We start from the raw sequence: 18,941 nt of genomic DNA, 5'->3' as shown, positions 1-18,941 counted from the left end.
TGATGGCAAAGAAAAGGAAAAATAAGATGTACGCACTTGAAAGAGAAATAATAGCACTGGGGGGGAATAATCAGTTTTCTGCATGTTGGACTCAAAAAGTGGGAGCAACAGAACATAAAAATACTTAGTATTTGTGTCCTTCACTAAAAGACATCCTCATTTATTCAAAAAGTAAGATGAAGTACTAGAGAAGTAAGTACTTAAAGTCTTCAGAATTGGCAATAAATAAGATTCAAAGATTTTGTTATCAATTTTATTGATCTAAGTACTCTAACATTGCTTAAAAATAGGCGGGACAGTTCAAGTGATCAAAGTGAAAGCAGATTTATCTACTCTTACTAGCTGATTTTTCCATGCCAGGACGCACCTAACCATTTATAATAAAGTCATGGTGCAAGTATTTTATTTGCATATAACACAACAGGCACACAAGGTTCAAAATATACAAGCAACCCTTAAAATGCACCTGCAGTTGGCCTTACATGGTGATTAATAGGAAGAGGAAATAGACATACTCTTGGGTTAAACCCTGTACTAAAGAAGTAGGTTAATTTGTAGTCATCACTCTCTTTTCCATTGATTTAGTATTTTGCAATTTTAAAAGGCAGGAGCAGAAATAAATCTTGACCTGAAGAATGTATTCTACGTGTCTTGCTCCCAAAATGGCAGAAAAATAGGTACTCTAATCCTGAGCTTTTAAATGAAATTATTAAAGGGAGATTAACTGTTTGTAACAGAAGCATTTTGGTGCAAACAGCAATGAGGCAATGACTCATGTTTTGCTATTTAATATGGACATAAATCCTCCTCCTCAGAAAGCTCTGTTACAATTTCAGCAGTGAAAATGGCATCTTTTCTGTTTCTCCCTTCAAAGCCAGCATTTTTATCTTCAGGCCTGCACAATAATGTAAGTAATATTACCATGTAAACATGCATATTAAAGCAGAAGCCTTCACATTTCTCTTCTACATATGCTTATTCTGTCAGAGACAATACAATCAATTCATATTCACAGAGAAAACATGGTTAGCATTTTTAAAGTATGTATTTACGGCCCCTTGCCTAGCTTAATTTAAAAACACTGAAGTATTAAGGTTGTCAACGTCTTTGACTAGTTTCATCCCCATTTGACATGCAAGGAAACTGAACCATAGACATTACCAAGCAATACCAGGAGAAGGGCACATACTGCTTCAGAAAGTCATTCTACAAGCTGGTCAGCTGCACCTTTCATGCATTACAAGCAAAGAGTAGACCCCATTTTGCAGACCTAACCTTGCAAGCAGAACATAATGGTATTGCTGAGCGCAACAACACTCCTACTGCAGAGCTCTGCTTATACAAGTGGAGTTACCAGTGCTTCAACCCAGCTCGAATCCAACTTCCTGCTCTTCTCCAGCTGGTAAAGAGAATCGAGCTGGAGCTACACAGGCAACTTTGAAGAGCTGCTCTTTAATCTGAGTGTAAACTGCTCCAGTGTTTAACTGTTTTCTTCACTGTTCACCAACACTTGTCTGGGGGTGCTGGCGGGGTGAAGCAGGTATTGATGGTAGAAGCTAATTGATACCTTACCAAATTAACTCACTGTTTTTACTTCAAGAAGTGTGGACTCAAGTCTTTTTATTTGGGACATAACTGACGAATCTGTACATAAAACTGTCCTTAGAAAAAAAAAAAAAAGCTCCAGGAATTTCTGCTTGTACCCTTCCCGTGCCCCTGGACTTTCACAGAAAACCGTGGCAACTTTTCCAATTTAATTCAAAGTTAAGAGTGCATTGATGTTTAAAAAAATAAAAACAAATTGCATCATTCTGATTTAAAATCCACTGAAAATCAGAACTATGTATTTTGTTTAAAATTAAGTGGAAGATTTAACCTTAAAAATCTACAGAAATTGCCATAGGTAAAACTGTACTGATCCACTTACCAAGCCAGAAGAATTCTCTTAAACTAGACAATTACTGGAAAATGGATGTGGACAAGAAGGATGGATAAATTACTTTCCTCCACATTAGCAAGAACATAAGATTACGCTCTTTGAGGCTGCAGTCTTTCTTCATTACACATTATTTTGACTCATTGATGCTGGGCACCTTTGTTTATATAAACTTACAAAAAAAAATGTCTGAAGTGCTATAGATACTTTCATAGCTACTCTAAGTAAACAGAGTCAACAACAGCCATACCCCTGGTTACTGCCCTCAGCTTGCATTCATACACACTTAGAATGATGTAACTGCATTCATATCAGTTAATTTATCCCTGCTGCCACACAGCCTCAATCCAAATTTGTTATGCTATAGTAAACTTAAGAACAGTGTAAGAACAGTAAAGCAGACATTACAGAGATACACTGGGACTGAAATCACACTGCAGCATGTTTCTCTACGCAAAGAGTGTGTGATTTTGAAATTATACAGTGACTAAGAAATATTCCCTCTCCATAGAATGTGTTAGGAAAGTGGTAGGTATCTAAAAATCCATTAGTACATACAGGGTAGATGGGCAAGATATTTTCAACAGCAGTTAACAAGTTCAAGAAAGCACAGCAATTGCACTCAGCCCTGCTGTGAATTGACACGGCTGACAAGGAGTGACTCAGCTAATCTGCACATTAGAGTAGTACACATACGCAGAACCCACAGCCATGCGACAACGTGGAATAAAGAAACCTGCTCCCGAAACATCTGCTATCAAGATACAGGCGATTATATCCAGAGCCTGATGCTTTTATTCCTCAACATTAACCCCTCCTAGGGCAATTCTTTGCAAAAAGAAACAAGCAGAAACATTGAGTTCAATGCAAAAGAAACTAAAAGTATAGAACTTAAATAAAAAAACTGCATCATCAACAGTCCATTAAAATAATAATGTGAATATGAAATATCTGGTACCTTTCCCTGCTTGTATAGAACTCTCAGCCAGAGGCACTAAGGGTTTGCCTCAGACAGATGTATCTAAGAGATCTAGGAGAAGTTTCCAAGTCTTTTGTCTTTTTTTTTCATTCCGGTTTATTATGACTCATAAAGCAGAAAGCCATTTTTCTTCCATAGACAGTGGCGTTCATCTGATAGCTATAGGGAGTTCGCATTCGGTGGGAAAGACTAGCTTTTCAAGAAGTGCCTCCATGAGTCCAGCAAGGTTATTCATGGAAAGAGTAGCAACATCAGAAACTGCAGTGACTGTGATAGCCATGTAAAATTAGTTTTAACAGATTGAAGCACAGGATTTAGGGAACTCTTATATCCACAGACTGCAAAGGCTAATGTTATTGTTCAGACTGGTCAGACCTGTGCACAGACTGATCTAGGACAGTAATTATACAGGGGAAGGGAAATCAAAGCCTAAGGATGCCAATGCTATTAATTCTCAAACCATATCACCACCATGTTCAAAAGAAAAGATTCTTGCTACTTTTGAATCGCTAGCCTATCTTTAAAAACCTTTCCCTGAGGCTATACCTCTGTCTTTGGCTAAAGATACCACTTACAGCATCAGTCTTCGAACCCAGAGCTATTCAGTTTCAGAATCTGAAGCTACTTTCTTTTTACGGCATATAATCCTATAATTGTGTATAATTTAAACAGTTGGTTCTTCAGCCTTAATATGTTGGGGTTTTTTCAGACTTTGCCATTAGACATCCTCACTGTAGAAATTGCTTCCATTTTCCTTTTCAGTTCATCTTCAAGACCTAAAGAAAATTTTTCTTACACAAAAAGCTACCTCTGGAAGATTAAATAAGATGTCCCTTCCCAAAGTACTAAAACTTCTCAATGAACAAAGGAGACGAGATCTCCTTGAATTTCTTCATCTCAAGAACCATCTACATTCCCATCGCGCTTACCCTGGCATAAAAGTCTCTGCTTAAGTGATGAAGTAATTCTGGTTTCTCTTGTGTAACACAAAGCTTCAGACTGAAGTTTGACTGTCAGTATAACCTTACCACCGTGTTGGCATTTAGACCACCACCTGGTGGAACAAAGGCAAAAACATTGCTAAAGTTATCCTAAAATTAGCTAAATAAAACTGTTCTACAAGTATACCCCAGACAACAAGAATTAATTTTAAGTCTTGACAGAATGATTTCTTGTCGCATTCCAAATCATTCCTGTCACAGCACATCAACTCAGGCATAGACACAGACCCAAGCTTGCAGTCCTAGTTCCTGAAGTCCTTAAATTATAATCTGATTTTCACCTCAGTAAAACAACCTCACCTTTACGAAGTGTGAAAACGTGAACCAAGACATAATGGAATGTTACCTGCCTTGGTTTGTGGAAAACTGGGAGTATGTCAAAGAGCTCTGAATGCAAAAATATGTGAAGTGGTATATCAGTGCTAAGAATCACTATGCAGAAGAGTCTTAAAGTACTCACACAAATGACAAGCATTTGTCAAATCCCTGTCACTAACAGTGTATGCTACTATCCTGACTCTCTTAAAACTCAAGCGTCTACTACAGGTTTTGGGCGAAGAGCAGCTGGACTACTATTCTCTGCTGATTCTACCTATCAGCAGAAACTGAATTTGAGTCAGAGTGCAGGGCCGTGAAACTATCACATCATGATGTGTGAAGGGCTCCCAACACCTAGAGTCAAGTAGCCCTCAAGACAACAGAAGGAGCCACTGGCATATTGCAGTCACTATACTAAGGGGCACCATCTTGTGACAGTGTTCTCAGATTTACCATAAATGACCTACTCTTTGAGGGGTCTCTACATTGTGTATTCTAACACTACATTTTACCATCTCTTGAAGTTTCCATTGGTTGCACCTTCAGGTCCTGTAAAACTAGCACAATGCTATTATCTGGTGCCAAATCAGGCAAAGGATACAAAAACAAATTAGTAATATTGAGCAACCATGAGGATAAAAGCTCCTTACAAGTACACAATGTTGTTATGAACAGTTGGAGCTTTCTAAGGAAGGTGATACAAAGGAGAATTATTGTACTTGCACATTAATTATGTGCCATCTCAAAATGAGCTGTGCAGCTGTTAACAAGTTATTTATTAAGTGACAGTGTTCATCTAAACAAAAGGAAAACAAACTCAGTCTCCTGCTGGGCAACATGCTATCCCTGTACAGGATTTATCATGTAGAAACGACAAAAAATTGTAAATATTTAGCTGGATATTCCTATGTAGATTTTTTTCTAGGAGAGCATGACAAGGTTCTCTGAAGTCAATAGAACAGGTTTTAGATATTAAAAAAAAAAACAGTTCTTTCAACTGTTTATACTATGAAAAAGGGCAACCACACAGCTACCTAGTTTCTCGTTATTATCTTACACCTGAAGATGATCTGAAACAAATTTAATTAACACCTCCAAAGGAGAGGTCGTCAATGCAATAAGGAAGAGCTACCACTGCCCTGACACATCACAGCTCTCACACAGACTTCTAGACGTCCATTTAATGTCAAAGGGCTCATTAAATACACCATAGCTGATACCTTACACTCTCCAACCATTTCAATTGGTACTTAACTTCAAAGACTCAGAGCATAGACTCAAGATTTGTGTCACCTGATCTACATCTGCTCTGCTATTGATGGAAGAATGATCTACCAGGTGTGACCCCCTCTCCACTCGTGCTCCCACTTATACTAGCATGAGGAGTTGTGCAGTTGCACATTTTACTGGAAGGGAGTACCTGGAAATGCTAAAATTACTGTCAGTTCCCTAATTGGATTGAGACTGCATGGTTGCAGTTGCAGGAGAGCTGGCACACAAAAAGCATGACAAACATGCAGTTGCACAAGGAAAGGAAAGAAGAACCACTCTTTCTGATACTGCAAGAGCTTCATCCAACTTAACTTCACCATGAAACTATACCAGGAAACCTTACCTTCATTAATACCATAAACTAATGAAATCTACTGGTAAGTCTGAAAGCCATTTCATCTGCTCCAGAGCCTTACTCCCATTCTGCTACCCACTTCCCTTGGGTCTTTTTTTCTGTTGCACAAAGTACTGGATGACCGAAGTGATCTGTTTTAAACCTAACCATTACTTTCATGGTTTGGCTCAGGTAAATTCCCCAATGGGCTTGTGAGGGAGAACACAAGGGCTAGAGCCGGGAAATAACTGGCAATGACATCTTCCTGCATTGACTGTGGCCTGAAAGATATAAGAAAAATGAAACAGATTTTTCTCTTTTGTTTTTGTTTGTTTGTTTGTTAGTTTTTGAGGTTTCTCTGAACACCTTACTAGCGTATACTGTGTATGTTTCCAGCTGCTTCCTTAGCTGCAGTTTCAAATCAGCAAGTGTGATCAATGGAGGTACTTGCACAAATACAAGTTTTAATAAAAGCACATGACTTAACGTTGTTTCAGAAGAATATATGTACACTTTTCACTTTAAGGAAGCAAAAATATCTACTACATATACATGAATTTATTTGCATAACAGAGTCAAGGTCATGCAATTAATTTATCCATCCAACTAAGTGAATCAAGAGTGAAATTTCTATATAATATATATTGTAATTAAAAACAAGACATTATTACCCTGAGCATAATTCAATAAAGACTGAAGAATACAGCTTGCAGGTATAGTTGGAAGAATTATTTTCTAACACGCTTAATGTGACAGTTGGATCCTTCAGTACACTATCTAGGCAACAGGACCATAAATTCAGAAGCTGTATAATCTGTTATATTAAACAATGCTTATATTTGAGAACTAACTCCTAGAGTTATATTTAAAGGAAAGTTTTCATTTAATTCAAAAGCTGAGTTGCTTGGCCCTACAGAGCAAATAAAAATCTCAGAAACTAATACCATGAAGACTACAAACTAAAGGAAAAAAAAATTTTTAAAAAATCTCTGAAGTACTAGTTAGTTGTTTTGATGCTCACAGTTAACAAAATATAAAGTGTAAAGAGACATTTAGAATTTAAGAATACTCTAGCTAACCGAAGATGGCTACAATAAAGTACAATTTTTTTTTTTTTAAATAGGAAAGTACTAGGTTTATAAGCATTGAATTCTTTCCAATCTAGATAGAGTATCTATTGCATTGTCAAAAACTGTGTTAAAGGTTTTGGAGGGGGACTGTGTTGTTTTCTGAACTGGGAGATAGACTTCCTCCAAAACCAAAGTACAGTGTGTTCCCAAGAGGGTGAATAATTCAGTCTTCCACCTTGATAACTCATTATTACCCTGTTATTTTGAGTATGACAGAAATGTCAAGGCCTTTAAGCTTTAACACTAAGCAGGCACAAATAAACAAAAAGTAGCTGAAAACAAAATAATACAATACACACAACAATGCAAAACCCCTAGGGAAAGCTATCAGAAAAGCCTTCAGAAAACAAACCACTATACAGCGTGCATGCTAGTAAATATCCCTGAATCCAAACCGAATTGACATCAGACAAACAATGCATACTTAGCTACTGGCTTTATGCCCTAAAAGGGTAAGTTACAGTAAGACAACTGAGAGTAAGTGCTGCCATTAAACATCAGCAATCATGGAAGCTACAGGCAAAGGTTCATAGCACGAATAAAAATTGATGTCCCTGAGCCGCTTATTGTCACTCTCCTGGCACAGGTCACAGTGCCCTGAAGAGTCAGCGCAATGCACAGCATTCAGTTGGCTTCAGTGCAAAGTCTAGCAGCTTGTCTTAATCTGCTGATGTTTTCCTATGATAAGCCATCAGTCTTGACACTGACATGGATGAGATAAACATGGCTGTTCTGCTCTCTTGGCTCTTCTGTAGGGGCAGCAACATCGAAAACTCATTCAGAATACAACTCTGGTGTAACCCAGCAGAACACCAAGCATTCAGGCTAAAGCTCTAAAACCTAGTTCCTAGACATTTAGATGCCTCTCCCTCTATAGGCACTCAAATCCATTTAATTTCAATGATAAGTTCATAGACATCTGACAGCCTGGTCTAAAGAAGTCCAGTTCCTCAACCAGAATTAAGGTTAATTGAGATTACAACAAGTGACATTCTTATTAAGTTAGAACTTGATCAGTCTCACTGCAGAATGTTACCTAATTAAAATTGAGTACTCTCAGCAACAACAGTCTGGAGCTGCAGTTCACCCATGCTTAGATCATATTGAAGTGACTCCGGCCACCAAGAGAGCTACTGAACCTGTTCCTGTTGCTTGCACAACTGTTTCTGTAGCTACACGATGAGCCAAACCAAGGAGCAATGTATAGTACCACTGTCAAATGAGAAGTAACAGAAGAGACAAAAAAACCAAACTGCTGAAACTGATATGAGAGCTGTGAAATGAGCACCTCCTCACATACGCTGTAGAGCAAGAATCAGTCAAAAAAACAAACACATTATTCAGGTACTAAAAACCTCAGAGAGTAAGAGGCTGTGCTGTTCTCTCCAACTAGGATGTCAACGCATCTATTTTCAGACTACTATTGTAAGGCTTCAGAAGCAGATATGTAACGGGGGGTGGGGATTCTACTAAACATAAAACAGCTCTGCGTACAAGCAGCCCGGAGCATCCAAGTTCGAGGGTGGGAAGGAAAGTCTGGGAGTGGGTTTTTTGGGGAAAAGAGGCTAGTAAATGAACAGAAAGTGGCTGTTTTTTTTTTTCCTGTTAGAATGAGAGCCATTACAACATGAGGACTCTTTTTGGACTTTCACGGAAATTAATTACTAAGTATTAGCTTTGCTGTATCATACAAAGGCTTCACTCAGTATTATTCAGCTCCACTGTGCTGTACAAGAAACACTGCTTTAAAGATATCCCCCTCAGTAAATTAAACATCTCCAGCTTGCAGATCAGAGTTATATAAATAAGTGACAACATAAATATGAATGTGCCACAACATCAAATATTTCTATACTACTTGTAGATACCAAAGGTAATAGATTTACTTTCTATTATTGTTTTTGCAGGGTATTTTTGTTTATTTGTTTTGGGGTTTTGTTAAGTATATGGATTTGGCATCATCCTCTCCAAATGGAGCACAACACACAAATCATTAACAATTCATTTCAATCTCACTAAAGGCAGTTTTCCAGGGGGATTTTCAGAAATGGCAGTGGCTTTATTGATAACATCAAGGAGAGTCCCACATAAGGGACAACCTGAACAAAGGCAAATAATGCATCTGTGTGATAAAATGAGGCATGAAAAGACCAGACTGTCATTACTGTCAAACAGGAACAGGCAGAGATATTGTATTATAATAGATGAAAAAAATACCAGACAAGCCAAAAATATATACCTTTGTGCATTACATAAAGGATACTACTCGTGTTACAGGCAGCTTTTCAACTCTGCTTATGCCCTACTTGATGGGGGAAAGGCAATATAAAGCAAAAGCTTCCACTGGATTAGTGTATTAACATACCTGGACAATCACAGCAAGTGATTGCCTTACAAAAAGCTTACCAAGCAGAGATGAAGCTACCTTTCAGCAATAAAAGACTATGCAGAGGCAAAAATGAAAACTTCAGCACAAGGAAATGAATGTTATGCCTCCAAAACAGCTGTTCAAGTACAGAGAAAGCAGATGAAGATGTCAAGAGAAGTTCAAGGCCAGGTTGAAAAGCAATTAGTAAGATGAAGGACATGAAGTAGAACCTTTTACCCTTTAACAAGGCAATGATCCAGTAATGATATATTGCTAGAAACATGATCTTTAATTGAGAAAAGAGCAGAAAGAACAAAGAAATTTGCTGCCACGGGGCTAGGGGGAAGTCAACCATGCTCCCTGCTGTGAGGTAAAAAATGAAATTGATGTGCATCTTTCCAATGATATGCACCACACGCAAACTGTTTCCTCTGAATTTCCCTCGAGTCAGACTACTTTGATTACAAGTACTACTTGCAAAACAAAAGTTTTTAAATCCAGTATTTAATAAGGTTTGGCATTAAAAATATATATTTTTTTCAAGAGTAGTACTAGTGGACAAAAAAACACCGAACTAAAAATAATTGCACAGACCCCAAGAAGGGAAAATTAAGGCACTGGGAATACGTACTCTAAACACTGAGGACAGTAATAGACTAGAAGAGCACTTAAAATAGCAGAATAAGCAAACTGTGAGGAATCTGCAGCTGTTTCTCCAATTACTAGGTATTGTTTAAAAATGAATATGCAAATCAAAATCCTTCAGAATACTTGCACTCTCAACGCTGACTTACACAATAGTTGAAAGAGATCTGTATTTTAACTATCAATGTTTAAGTTTTTCCAGTAACTGCAGATAAATACTTTAAAGGACAAGGAGGAGGTAAAATGAAAAACCAGAACACAGGGAAGCATTAATATAGTATCTTCCACAGTATTTCCTAAAGACAACTTGAGAGATCAGTTTTGCATTCTCCTCAGAAAACCCAGATTTATACAGTATGCTCAAATAGCTCTGCTACCAGTGTGTGGTAACTGCTCATGCCTTAGAGCAAATACGAAGGCATCGAACGATTGGCATTATTGATGTTAACACTCAGGGTATCTTGCAAAATCAACTGCAGGGGAAAAAGAAGATGAAGTACTAGTCAGTGTTGGTGAAGGCCATATTAGAAACTCAGAAGTGTTGGTACATCTACACAGGCAGCCTATTTATGCAATATAAAAAAAAAAAAGAGAAAAAAACTACAGTACCTATTTTTATCTTGTTTATACAATCAACGTAGAGGAAAGTAAAAACTACTACTGCAAGACAGAAAATAAAAGGAGCAAGGAGTAAATACACAAAAAAAAAAAGCTATACATAATCATGAAGGTCAGTAGTGTTTGACAGTAACATTTTAGGAAATACCTGAGTAGGTAAACAGCCCTTTCAATATCATTGAGTTCTTCATCAACTGTCAGTCTTTCTATTTCTTCTGGTGTCTGTCAAGCGTGAAATAGAGATTATGAGTTTACAATGCCTTACTATTTCCTCATTTTAATCTTCTAAAAGCAACCCCTTCCTCCCCACATCCAGGGACAGCTCCAAGAGTAATTTAAATTTAATCCTTGAAATCTCCAGCTTCAAATTGAGTCAAATAAATGGTTCACCGGGAAAAGCTGGGAGGTAATGAAAGTACAGCTCCATGCCAGACACTACCGCAATTAATCACTGAAAGGAAAGTATAAAGTCGCATGTAAATTAATCTAAAGACTTTAGTCTATTTTTTTTGCAGCTTAACATGCTTATTCTGAAAATATTAAGTCCCTGCTGTATGGGACTCAAGACTGTTTATTCCAGGAGGAAGGAAAGCAGGCTTTAACACCCGGGTGCCGTGCAAGCAGCCCGCCCGGTCAGGTAGCCGGGCACAAGCAGAGACAATTTCACGCGGCTCGTAAAGCACCGTTCCCCGTCGGAGCAGATACCTTCAGACTCCTGCGGACCGGCCTCTCTATAATAGTTAGCTCCTGCAGGTCTTCTATGTATCCGAACAGATTGCCCTGGCTAAAATCCATCCTGCAGAAGACGACCATCGGGTGCACGCACCACCTAGAGCCTCTGGCGAGGCGCCGCTCCCCGGGAGGCTGGCGGAGGAAGGGCCGGCACCGCGCAACGCCCCCGAGGAGCGGCCGCGCCGCGCCCGCCGCCGCCGCCGCCCGCCCGGAGCCCGGCCTCAGCGCGCACACTGCGGCAGCGCCCGGTGCCCCGCCGGGCCCGGCCCCCGACGGGAAACTTTCCCCGGCCGGGCCGGCACCGGGCCGGGACAGCCCCGCCGAGCCGGTCGCCGGGGCAACGCGGCGCTACAGCGGCCTCCGCGGAGGCAAAACTGCTGCCGAGCGCGGCAATATCTGAACGCGAGGAGGGGGCGTAGCTCGATGGCAGCCCCGGCCCCCTCAGCGCTCAGACACCGGGGGCTTGTTCTTGTCCCCGTGCCCCGTCCCCTCCCCGGGGGGTCCCCGCCGCCACCGCGGCCTCCCCCGCCACGGCTGTGGGCCGGAGCCCCCCTCACAGCGCCCGCCCCCGGCCAGGTGTGCTCGGCCGTGCCTCGCTTCCAAAGTGCTTGGAAGGAGAATGACACGGGAGTAAATCTGTAAAAATTCAGCATTTAATGTGAAATGCCCAAAGCAGATTTATCCCCCAGTGAATGCTTTCAAATTAATTTCATTTAAAGGAGAAAGATAAAAAGAAACCTTTGACATACTTACCAGGGAACTGTGAACCTGCAACGAAGACATCATTTCCGCTCTTCATAACTTCTTATTCCTCATCTTTGCGGTCCTTTTCCCCAGCCCTGGTACAGGAGCTCTTCCTGAGGCATGTAGTTACGCCTTGGGAGCCGTAGGACTGCTTCACAGGGTGCACTTGGGGTACAAGGGAGAGTGTTTCAAAATAAAGGTATGCCACTTTCACCCCTGAAGGATGGACAAATAAGCATGGAAACACTACCTTTCTGAAGAACTTAATGTGACAACGTCTTTGGAGGTGGGCTACCAAAGCAGAAAGCATGCAGGGCGAGAATCAACAAACACCTGGCGCTCACCTAGCCAGGGAGTTCTCTGGGCTTTGAGACAGTGGCCTTTGCAATTACTGCAAAGGAAACAACCAAACAACCACGTTCATAACAAACAAACAACTGTAGATACTTTACGAGAGCTTATCTGAGGACTTCGTAATATTTCACTGCTGCTTTGAAAAGCACCCGTGACCCAACAAGTTTTGTTGGTAAAGATAACTCCAGAAATTGTAAGGATTAGACAATATTATGTAGCCCATTGCCAAGAGTTTGGTTGACTTTTATGATTGGTATCTCAGCTTTTATTTAGCAAAAAAATAAATAAATAAATAAACATTATGCGTTATTTCTCTGTGTATTGGATAGGCCAAGACCTGTGCTCAGTTAAGCCACTAAAACAATAAAGAATTAAAGCATCTCCATTACTTCAAACGTACATCAAAATTGCCAAGAGAAAAATCTGAACATACAAAATTAAATAATTAATTGTTATGTAACTGAAAACTGAAACAGTCAGTGTTTTCAAGACATTGTGATGAGCCAACGTGTACAACCAAAAACACTATTTTGAAAATGTCTTTTGCATAATCCTTTTAAGTAGGGAAAGTTACCAGACTGGAAATTGATTAGCTACCAATGTCCTCTCAAAGTCATTAACTAACTAGGCAGAAATTAAGAAAAAAAAAAAAAAAAGAGCTTAATAAAATGTTCTCAAATTCAGAGTTCTGACAACCAAGACATCCAATGGTAAAATATTAGAAAAACTTCTTCAAATCCTAATCTGAGTCAGAAAAATCCTTTCACAAGTTTGTTCACAGCCAGTTTGTAATTATTTCACCTTGCAAATAGTTCTCATGAATCTTAAAGGTCTTCTGAGAGCAAAGACGTTTTCTTTCATGTTCCTTGAATTAGGAGCTCACTGCAGTTTTCAAGTCAGGTATTTCAAAAGTCAGTTTTAAAGACTGAGGCATGTTGAGTTTAGCTTTATGATTAGGATGTTTTTTCATATTATACATTATATAATTTTTGTAAGTCACAAAAGAAAAGGCTTTTTTATAAAGATGCAAACAAGTCCCTTAATGTCTTTAAAAAACTGTGCTTATAACTCAGTTCAGGCAACATTACACATGCGTAACTCCTGTCAATTTTAAAATCAATAGATATGTGAAATATGTTTATAGTAGATATGTTTGTAACATCCTGAAAATGTGAAAAGCAGAATAAAGATGAGATTTCTGTTAATTAAATACCAGACCAGAATGAACATCACAGAAGGAATTAACTTGCCACTATTCAATATACTTATCTCCTTTTGACCCACAAATTTGTTAGATAGAAAAAAAAAAAAAAAAGGCTTTCATATTTTGTTCCAAAATTACATATATATGTTAATCCCCCCAGTAGTAAAGCTGCAGGCATATTCTTCCCAAATGGTCTTTCATTCTCATCTGTGATGAAAGTCACGCATGATTTCACTTCCACTGCTGCTGCTTTCAGCTCCTCCCTTTTCCACTGCTCTCTTCTCGCAAATAAAGCTTTACTTCCAGCTTCATTCTCAACCTTGTCAGAGCTATTGTAATAGTATGAAGTGCTATTTCATACTGCTTTTGTGAAATCCAGAGTGAATTGGGACCTCCATTTTAACAGAGGAGCTGTGTAAGCCTGTGAAGTCAAAACAGGGTTGATTTTAAATAATCCTTCATTGACAGAGAAAATTGCAGAGCACCTGGGACAATGGCATGCATACCTAACTGAAAGAAGAGAAATAGTGTTATTTATGTGTTCTACCGCAATAAACTGTAGGTGCAATATGGATGATGACTAAAACCAAAGACAAGATAGTGGGAAGGACGTGGCTATTCCTCCAGTACGCTGGCTGAATCCACAGACACTTGTGTGTATGGATTTACCATGTTTCATACATGTGCAGTTCTCCTTTGCTGCCCAGCAGCTGGGTGTCAACATTCTGGAAACTGCATTGAAAAAGTTGCAATTCTTTACTTTATCTGTCACATGTTCCCAAAGAATTAACCTGTAAGTAAATTATTCCCAAAAGTCAAAAATTCTGGAAGTCTCAACATGCATTGCAATGCCCATGTCAGCTGAAATTTGAAAGAACTGGTTTGGAGGATATAGAAGGACATGCCAAGAAATGCTTTCAGACAAAGTGTATGTACTCCACATTAAAAGCTAGTATTTCCTGTGCAAGGGCCAAACCAATAAAGGAGGAAAAAAAATCAGTAGAATATATTTAGATTATTTTGTAAAAGAAAAAAAAAATGGGACAAAGCACTTTTTCCCATTTTCTTGGCTTTTTTTAACATATTTTTAATTTAGACTACTTTTTAGCTGAATATTTCCTTTCAAAATGAAGAGTTTCCTTAAAGGTCAAAATTAAATTAAATGTTTCATTCTGTCATTTCCCCTTTTTCCTGTTAATTTAATATTAAAAGTAATAATAAATGCCCTTTCATGCAGTACTCTATGTAAATTAGGCACTGCATAATCACAGTTCTGTTCAGGACTCAACCCCTAAACTGAGTGTGCAGAAATTTGATTCAATCTTTTCACCACCACCAAGAGACAGCCAGAGCTGTATCAACTGTTGCCAACATGTCCAAATGAGCAACTTCTGACGGGAATGGTTTTATTTTATTTTATTTTATTTTATATTTTATTTATTTCTACAGTTTAACAAACCATTAAAAAATGCAGCTTTAATGTTCAACCTAATGCCTTTGCCTTGCAAAATCAGATTTCTTATTCCATACTTACTCTAAGAAAAAATGTGTCCATGAACAGCTATTCTTCAGAAAACCTCCATGTCAAGGCAAACCTGTAAGAACATTCCTCTAAAAGAACCACACAAAAATCCGTGTCTACTTCGGAACAATGCTTGGAATGTAGCATACACAAACCTCAGCAGGAAAAAATATTATTTAGCATATTTTCTAGTTTGTTGCTAAGAAACTGTTGCTTCATTTTCCTATTGCCATTTGCAGAAAAATTCTGATTGTTCATTTGCCACTTTGGTCAACTCTTTGTAACAGCTAAATAATTAAAAAGGAAAACACTGGAAAGTACTCATTGTGCTGTCATCATCTGTACACTGGTCCCCATACTCTCTCCTATAATTTAGTGCCCTCCAATAATATAAAAATAAAATAAAATAAAATAAAATAACAATAAATATGTATTTGTAAGATTATAGACTGCATTCTTCATATCTTTCCATAAGAAGAACTACCAATGCCCTACAATGTTGAATCTGCTATCCACTCTCCAAAAGTAGTTAATTGCTCTTGCATGAAGACAGAGTAAGAACAGAAAAAATACATTTATGTATGTCCTCATTCCAGGTATTTGTAGGATTTCTGACCTAATAGTAGCATCTAATAGCATATTACTTGATGAAATTTAAGTGAATTATTTTCTACTTTAAAAAGAACACTTTTTTTTTTCCCCCAGGTTTACTATTTTTTTTGAATATCTACATAAAGCAGAATTTACTTACATTTTAAAAATAGGAACACAAATGGTAAAAATCTCAATAAAGTTGGTTGGATATTAGAAAAAATTTCTTCACTGAGAGGGTTGAGAGGCATTGGAACAGGCTGCCAAGGCAAGCGGTTGGGTCACCATCCCTGGAGGTATTTAAAAGATGTGTAGATGTGGTACTTGGGGACAGGGTTTAGTGGTGGACTTGGCAGTGCTAGGTTAATGGTTGGACTTGATGATCTCAGAGGTCTTTTCCAACCTAAGTGATTCTATGATTCTATGATTTCATTAAGGAGTTCTGTATGATATTGTATCAGTCTTCTCAACCCTTTACAATGAGCAGGGACCTGAAAACATCTCTGGAACTAGTAACGTGGATTAAACAATACTGGGCGCAGTAAAGGGACTGGAGCTCAGCCCAGCCCAGACACTCTTCACAGGCAGTAAGGATGCCCGTGCCCCAGCTTGGGAGGTTAAGTGGATTTGTGTGTGTGGACATGGTGAGAGAGCCTCAGAGCCAGACTGGCACCGTTCATTTCCTAACACAGAGGTAGCCAGTGAGTCCAGTTCCTTGCTATGACAACCACGAACGCGATCTGTCATAAACATGTCAAACTTTATATTAAAACTAACAACTTTTTTGTCTTTGAGTAATCTTTACTCTCTGGTTGCCATAGAAACTTCAGATTTCCTACCTAAAATTACTGTTGGCCAGTTTACTGGGTTTCTTCTTGTGCCAGTGTTGAACTGTACTTTAAATCATTCTTCCTTTCCTGTTATTTAAAGACTGTAGTCGTATCTATTCTAATCCTGGGTTAAAACAAGCTAAGGTGAGCATTTAGTCTTCACTCCTAAAAGAGGCTCTCCATTCGCCTCATCACCCTTACTGTCCTCTCTGCATCTGCTGCAGTTAGACTTCACCTCTCTTGAATAAATGTGACCAGAATGACAAATGGTATTGCAGAGAGGAATTTCAGGGAAGTAATTCCTTCCATGAAGAACTCTGTACATGAATTAGCTTACCAAATATACCACATTGGCAGCTCACAGCTATCTTGTGATCAATTAATGCATGAGGTCATTCTTGTCCACAGTCTTCTAAAACTCATTAACTCCTATCTTAAAGTCTGAATTCTCAGTATTAGCCTTAGCTGAATGGTGCTGCACTTCGTGGGAGTAAATTCATCCCATTATTCTGGTCCTTAAAGTCCTTTCAATCTGACTGGTATCATAATTCCGCTCTGTATTAATAACCTTGTGTCATCAGTAAATTTAGTATTGTATCACAGTTATTAATGAAATAAGATTAGTCCTTAAGAAACTCCTTGAGTTAACTCCCTATACCTGATAGGTTAATTTATCAATATACACACCAATGTGCTCTTACAAATAAAATATGCTTTTCCCCTCCATCTTTAGCCAACTCCTTTCATCTCAAAATTCTCATCTATTCCTCATTATTAACCATTTCTCATATAGCAGACATTTTGATGGTGTCCGGATGGATTAGATGAACTATATATTTCTGTCCATAAAACCATTTCTCTTTTCTCCCTTCTACCCTCCCTCCCCCAAAAAAAATTAAAAAAAAAAATAGAGAGGTCAAGTAAAATAGCCTGATTTCCCATCTCCTCTTGACTCACCAATACAGGATTTTATTTTATTCCCTGCTATCTTCATCACTTTCTTTGTTATTCTTTCCTTTAAGATACATTCTGAAGTATCTCTTGCATCTGACTATACTTGCAACTATTGCAAACGTTTCCCATGTCTTAAATGAAGGCCTCTCTGCTATTCTTCAGCCACACAGAAAAATCTTCACTTTGATATATCTGTACTTGAAAAAGTCTTTGCTATTGTGCCTACTGTTAAATGTGCCAGTACTCTTGAAACTCATGCCTGGAGATTATCTTGCTCTCCTGTTTTTATAAGTGCATTAGCTGAAGAAGAAGCACTGTCTTTGACAAAGCATCCTATATAGCAGAAATGTTTCACGCAGATTAGTAAGCAAATCAGCTGCAAAGTTAAAAGAAAGAACAAAGAGAGAGAAAAAAAAAGAAAGAAAGAAAAAAAGAAAAAAAAAGCAGTGCAGGCAAGGCAGTATATGTTTTCAAATGAGGTTTATCAACAGTGGAGAGACATAGGAAAAATGTTCCAGAATACTATAGAAGACAGAAAGAAGAAACCATCCTAAAATTCTCTCCCAGTTAACAGTCCATCTCTCAGATTATTATTTTTATGGTGCTATGTCTTAATGGATCTTGTCAGTTCTAGAACGATATTGAAGAACTAAATATGGGAACAAAGGCGTTGAGCCCAAGAGAACCAAGAGTTTACCTTCCCACTTCAGGGCCAGGGCGAGAGCCTCATCTGAAATTCCATAACAGAAAGACAGAAGACCAAATTCTACAGCCTACAAAGCACAAGAGGTTTCAAGTACCCCAGTGGCCAGTGGCCACATATTCTTCATGTGCAAAATGTGCCTTAAGGTCAGTACCAATATAAATCATTACATGGTGACATTCTTTTATTAGCAGAAGTGGCTATAAAGATCAGTAGTTAGGCAATACTGATGTTCCTGCCAGAGAAAAGGACAAATCAAGAAATAAGCAAAAGCATTACAGACTTGATTACTAAATGAAAACCTACATCAGTCTTTCACATGCAGATTCAGCCGTTCCTGGCACTGAATGTAGTTACTGTATCACTTATCCCAGAATTAAAGGTCAAAAAGATCTCTGGCTCGACCTACCCTAAGAGAAGTCTTCTGTATTTTATAAAACATCAAAATATTAATTCACAAAACATGTAATGTCTAATATATAATACCGCATAGTAGGGCTTAAACCATGATCTCAGGGCTACTGATCTACAAGTTTACAGTTGGGATGGATAGAAGGATCTGTTGTCAGCTAAAGGTTGGTAATAAAGACATCAATATTCTCAATTTCTCTTGGACCCTCAGACATATTGGCCTAAATCATTTGGAAATTATTGATAAAATAATAAAATATGTACGTAACAACATGAGTTATACAAACATACAGCT

General features: G+C 38.5%; 1 protein-coding gene across 1 annotated transcript in view; it reads right to left on the bottom strand.

Moving 5' to 3' along the window:
• PPP4R4 (protein phosphatase 4 regulatory subunit 4) overlaps positions 1 to 11,401 on the bottom strand; it is a 72,265-nt gene extending 60,864 nt beyond the window's left edge. Inside the window, exons 1-2 of the mRNA XM_035539445.1 lie at positions 11,307 to 11,401; positions 10,750 to 10,823 (exon numbers count right to left, since the gene is read on the bottom strand). Coding sequence (XP_035395338.1) covers positions 10,750 to 10,823; positions 11,307 to 11,396 — 164 coding nt within the window. The 5' untranslated portion in view covers positions 11,397 to 11,401. The remainder of the gene's footprint in view (positions 1 to 10,749; positions 10,824 to 11,306) is intronic.
• Positions 11,402 to 18,941: the final 7,540 nt, after the last annotated feature.

This window comes from Cygnus atratus, chromosome 5 (genome assembly GCF_013377495.2).
Source record: "Cygnus atratus isolate AKBS03 ecotype Queensland, Australia chromosome 5, CAtr_DNAZoo_HiC_assembly, whole genome shotgun sequence".
Classification (NCBI taxonomy): domain Eukaryota; kingdom Metazoa; phylum Chordata; class Aves; order Anseriformes; family Anatidae; genus Cygnus; species Cygnus atratus.
This window is presented reverse-complemented; position numbering and strand designations above follow the sequence as displayed.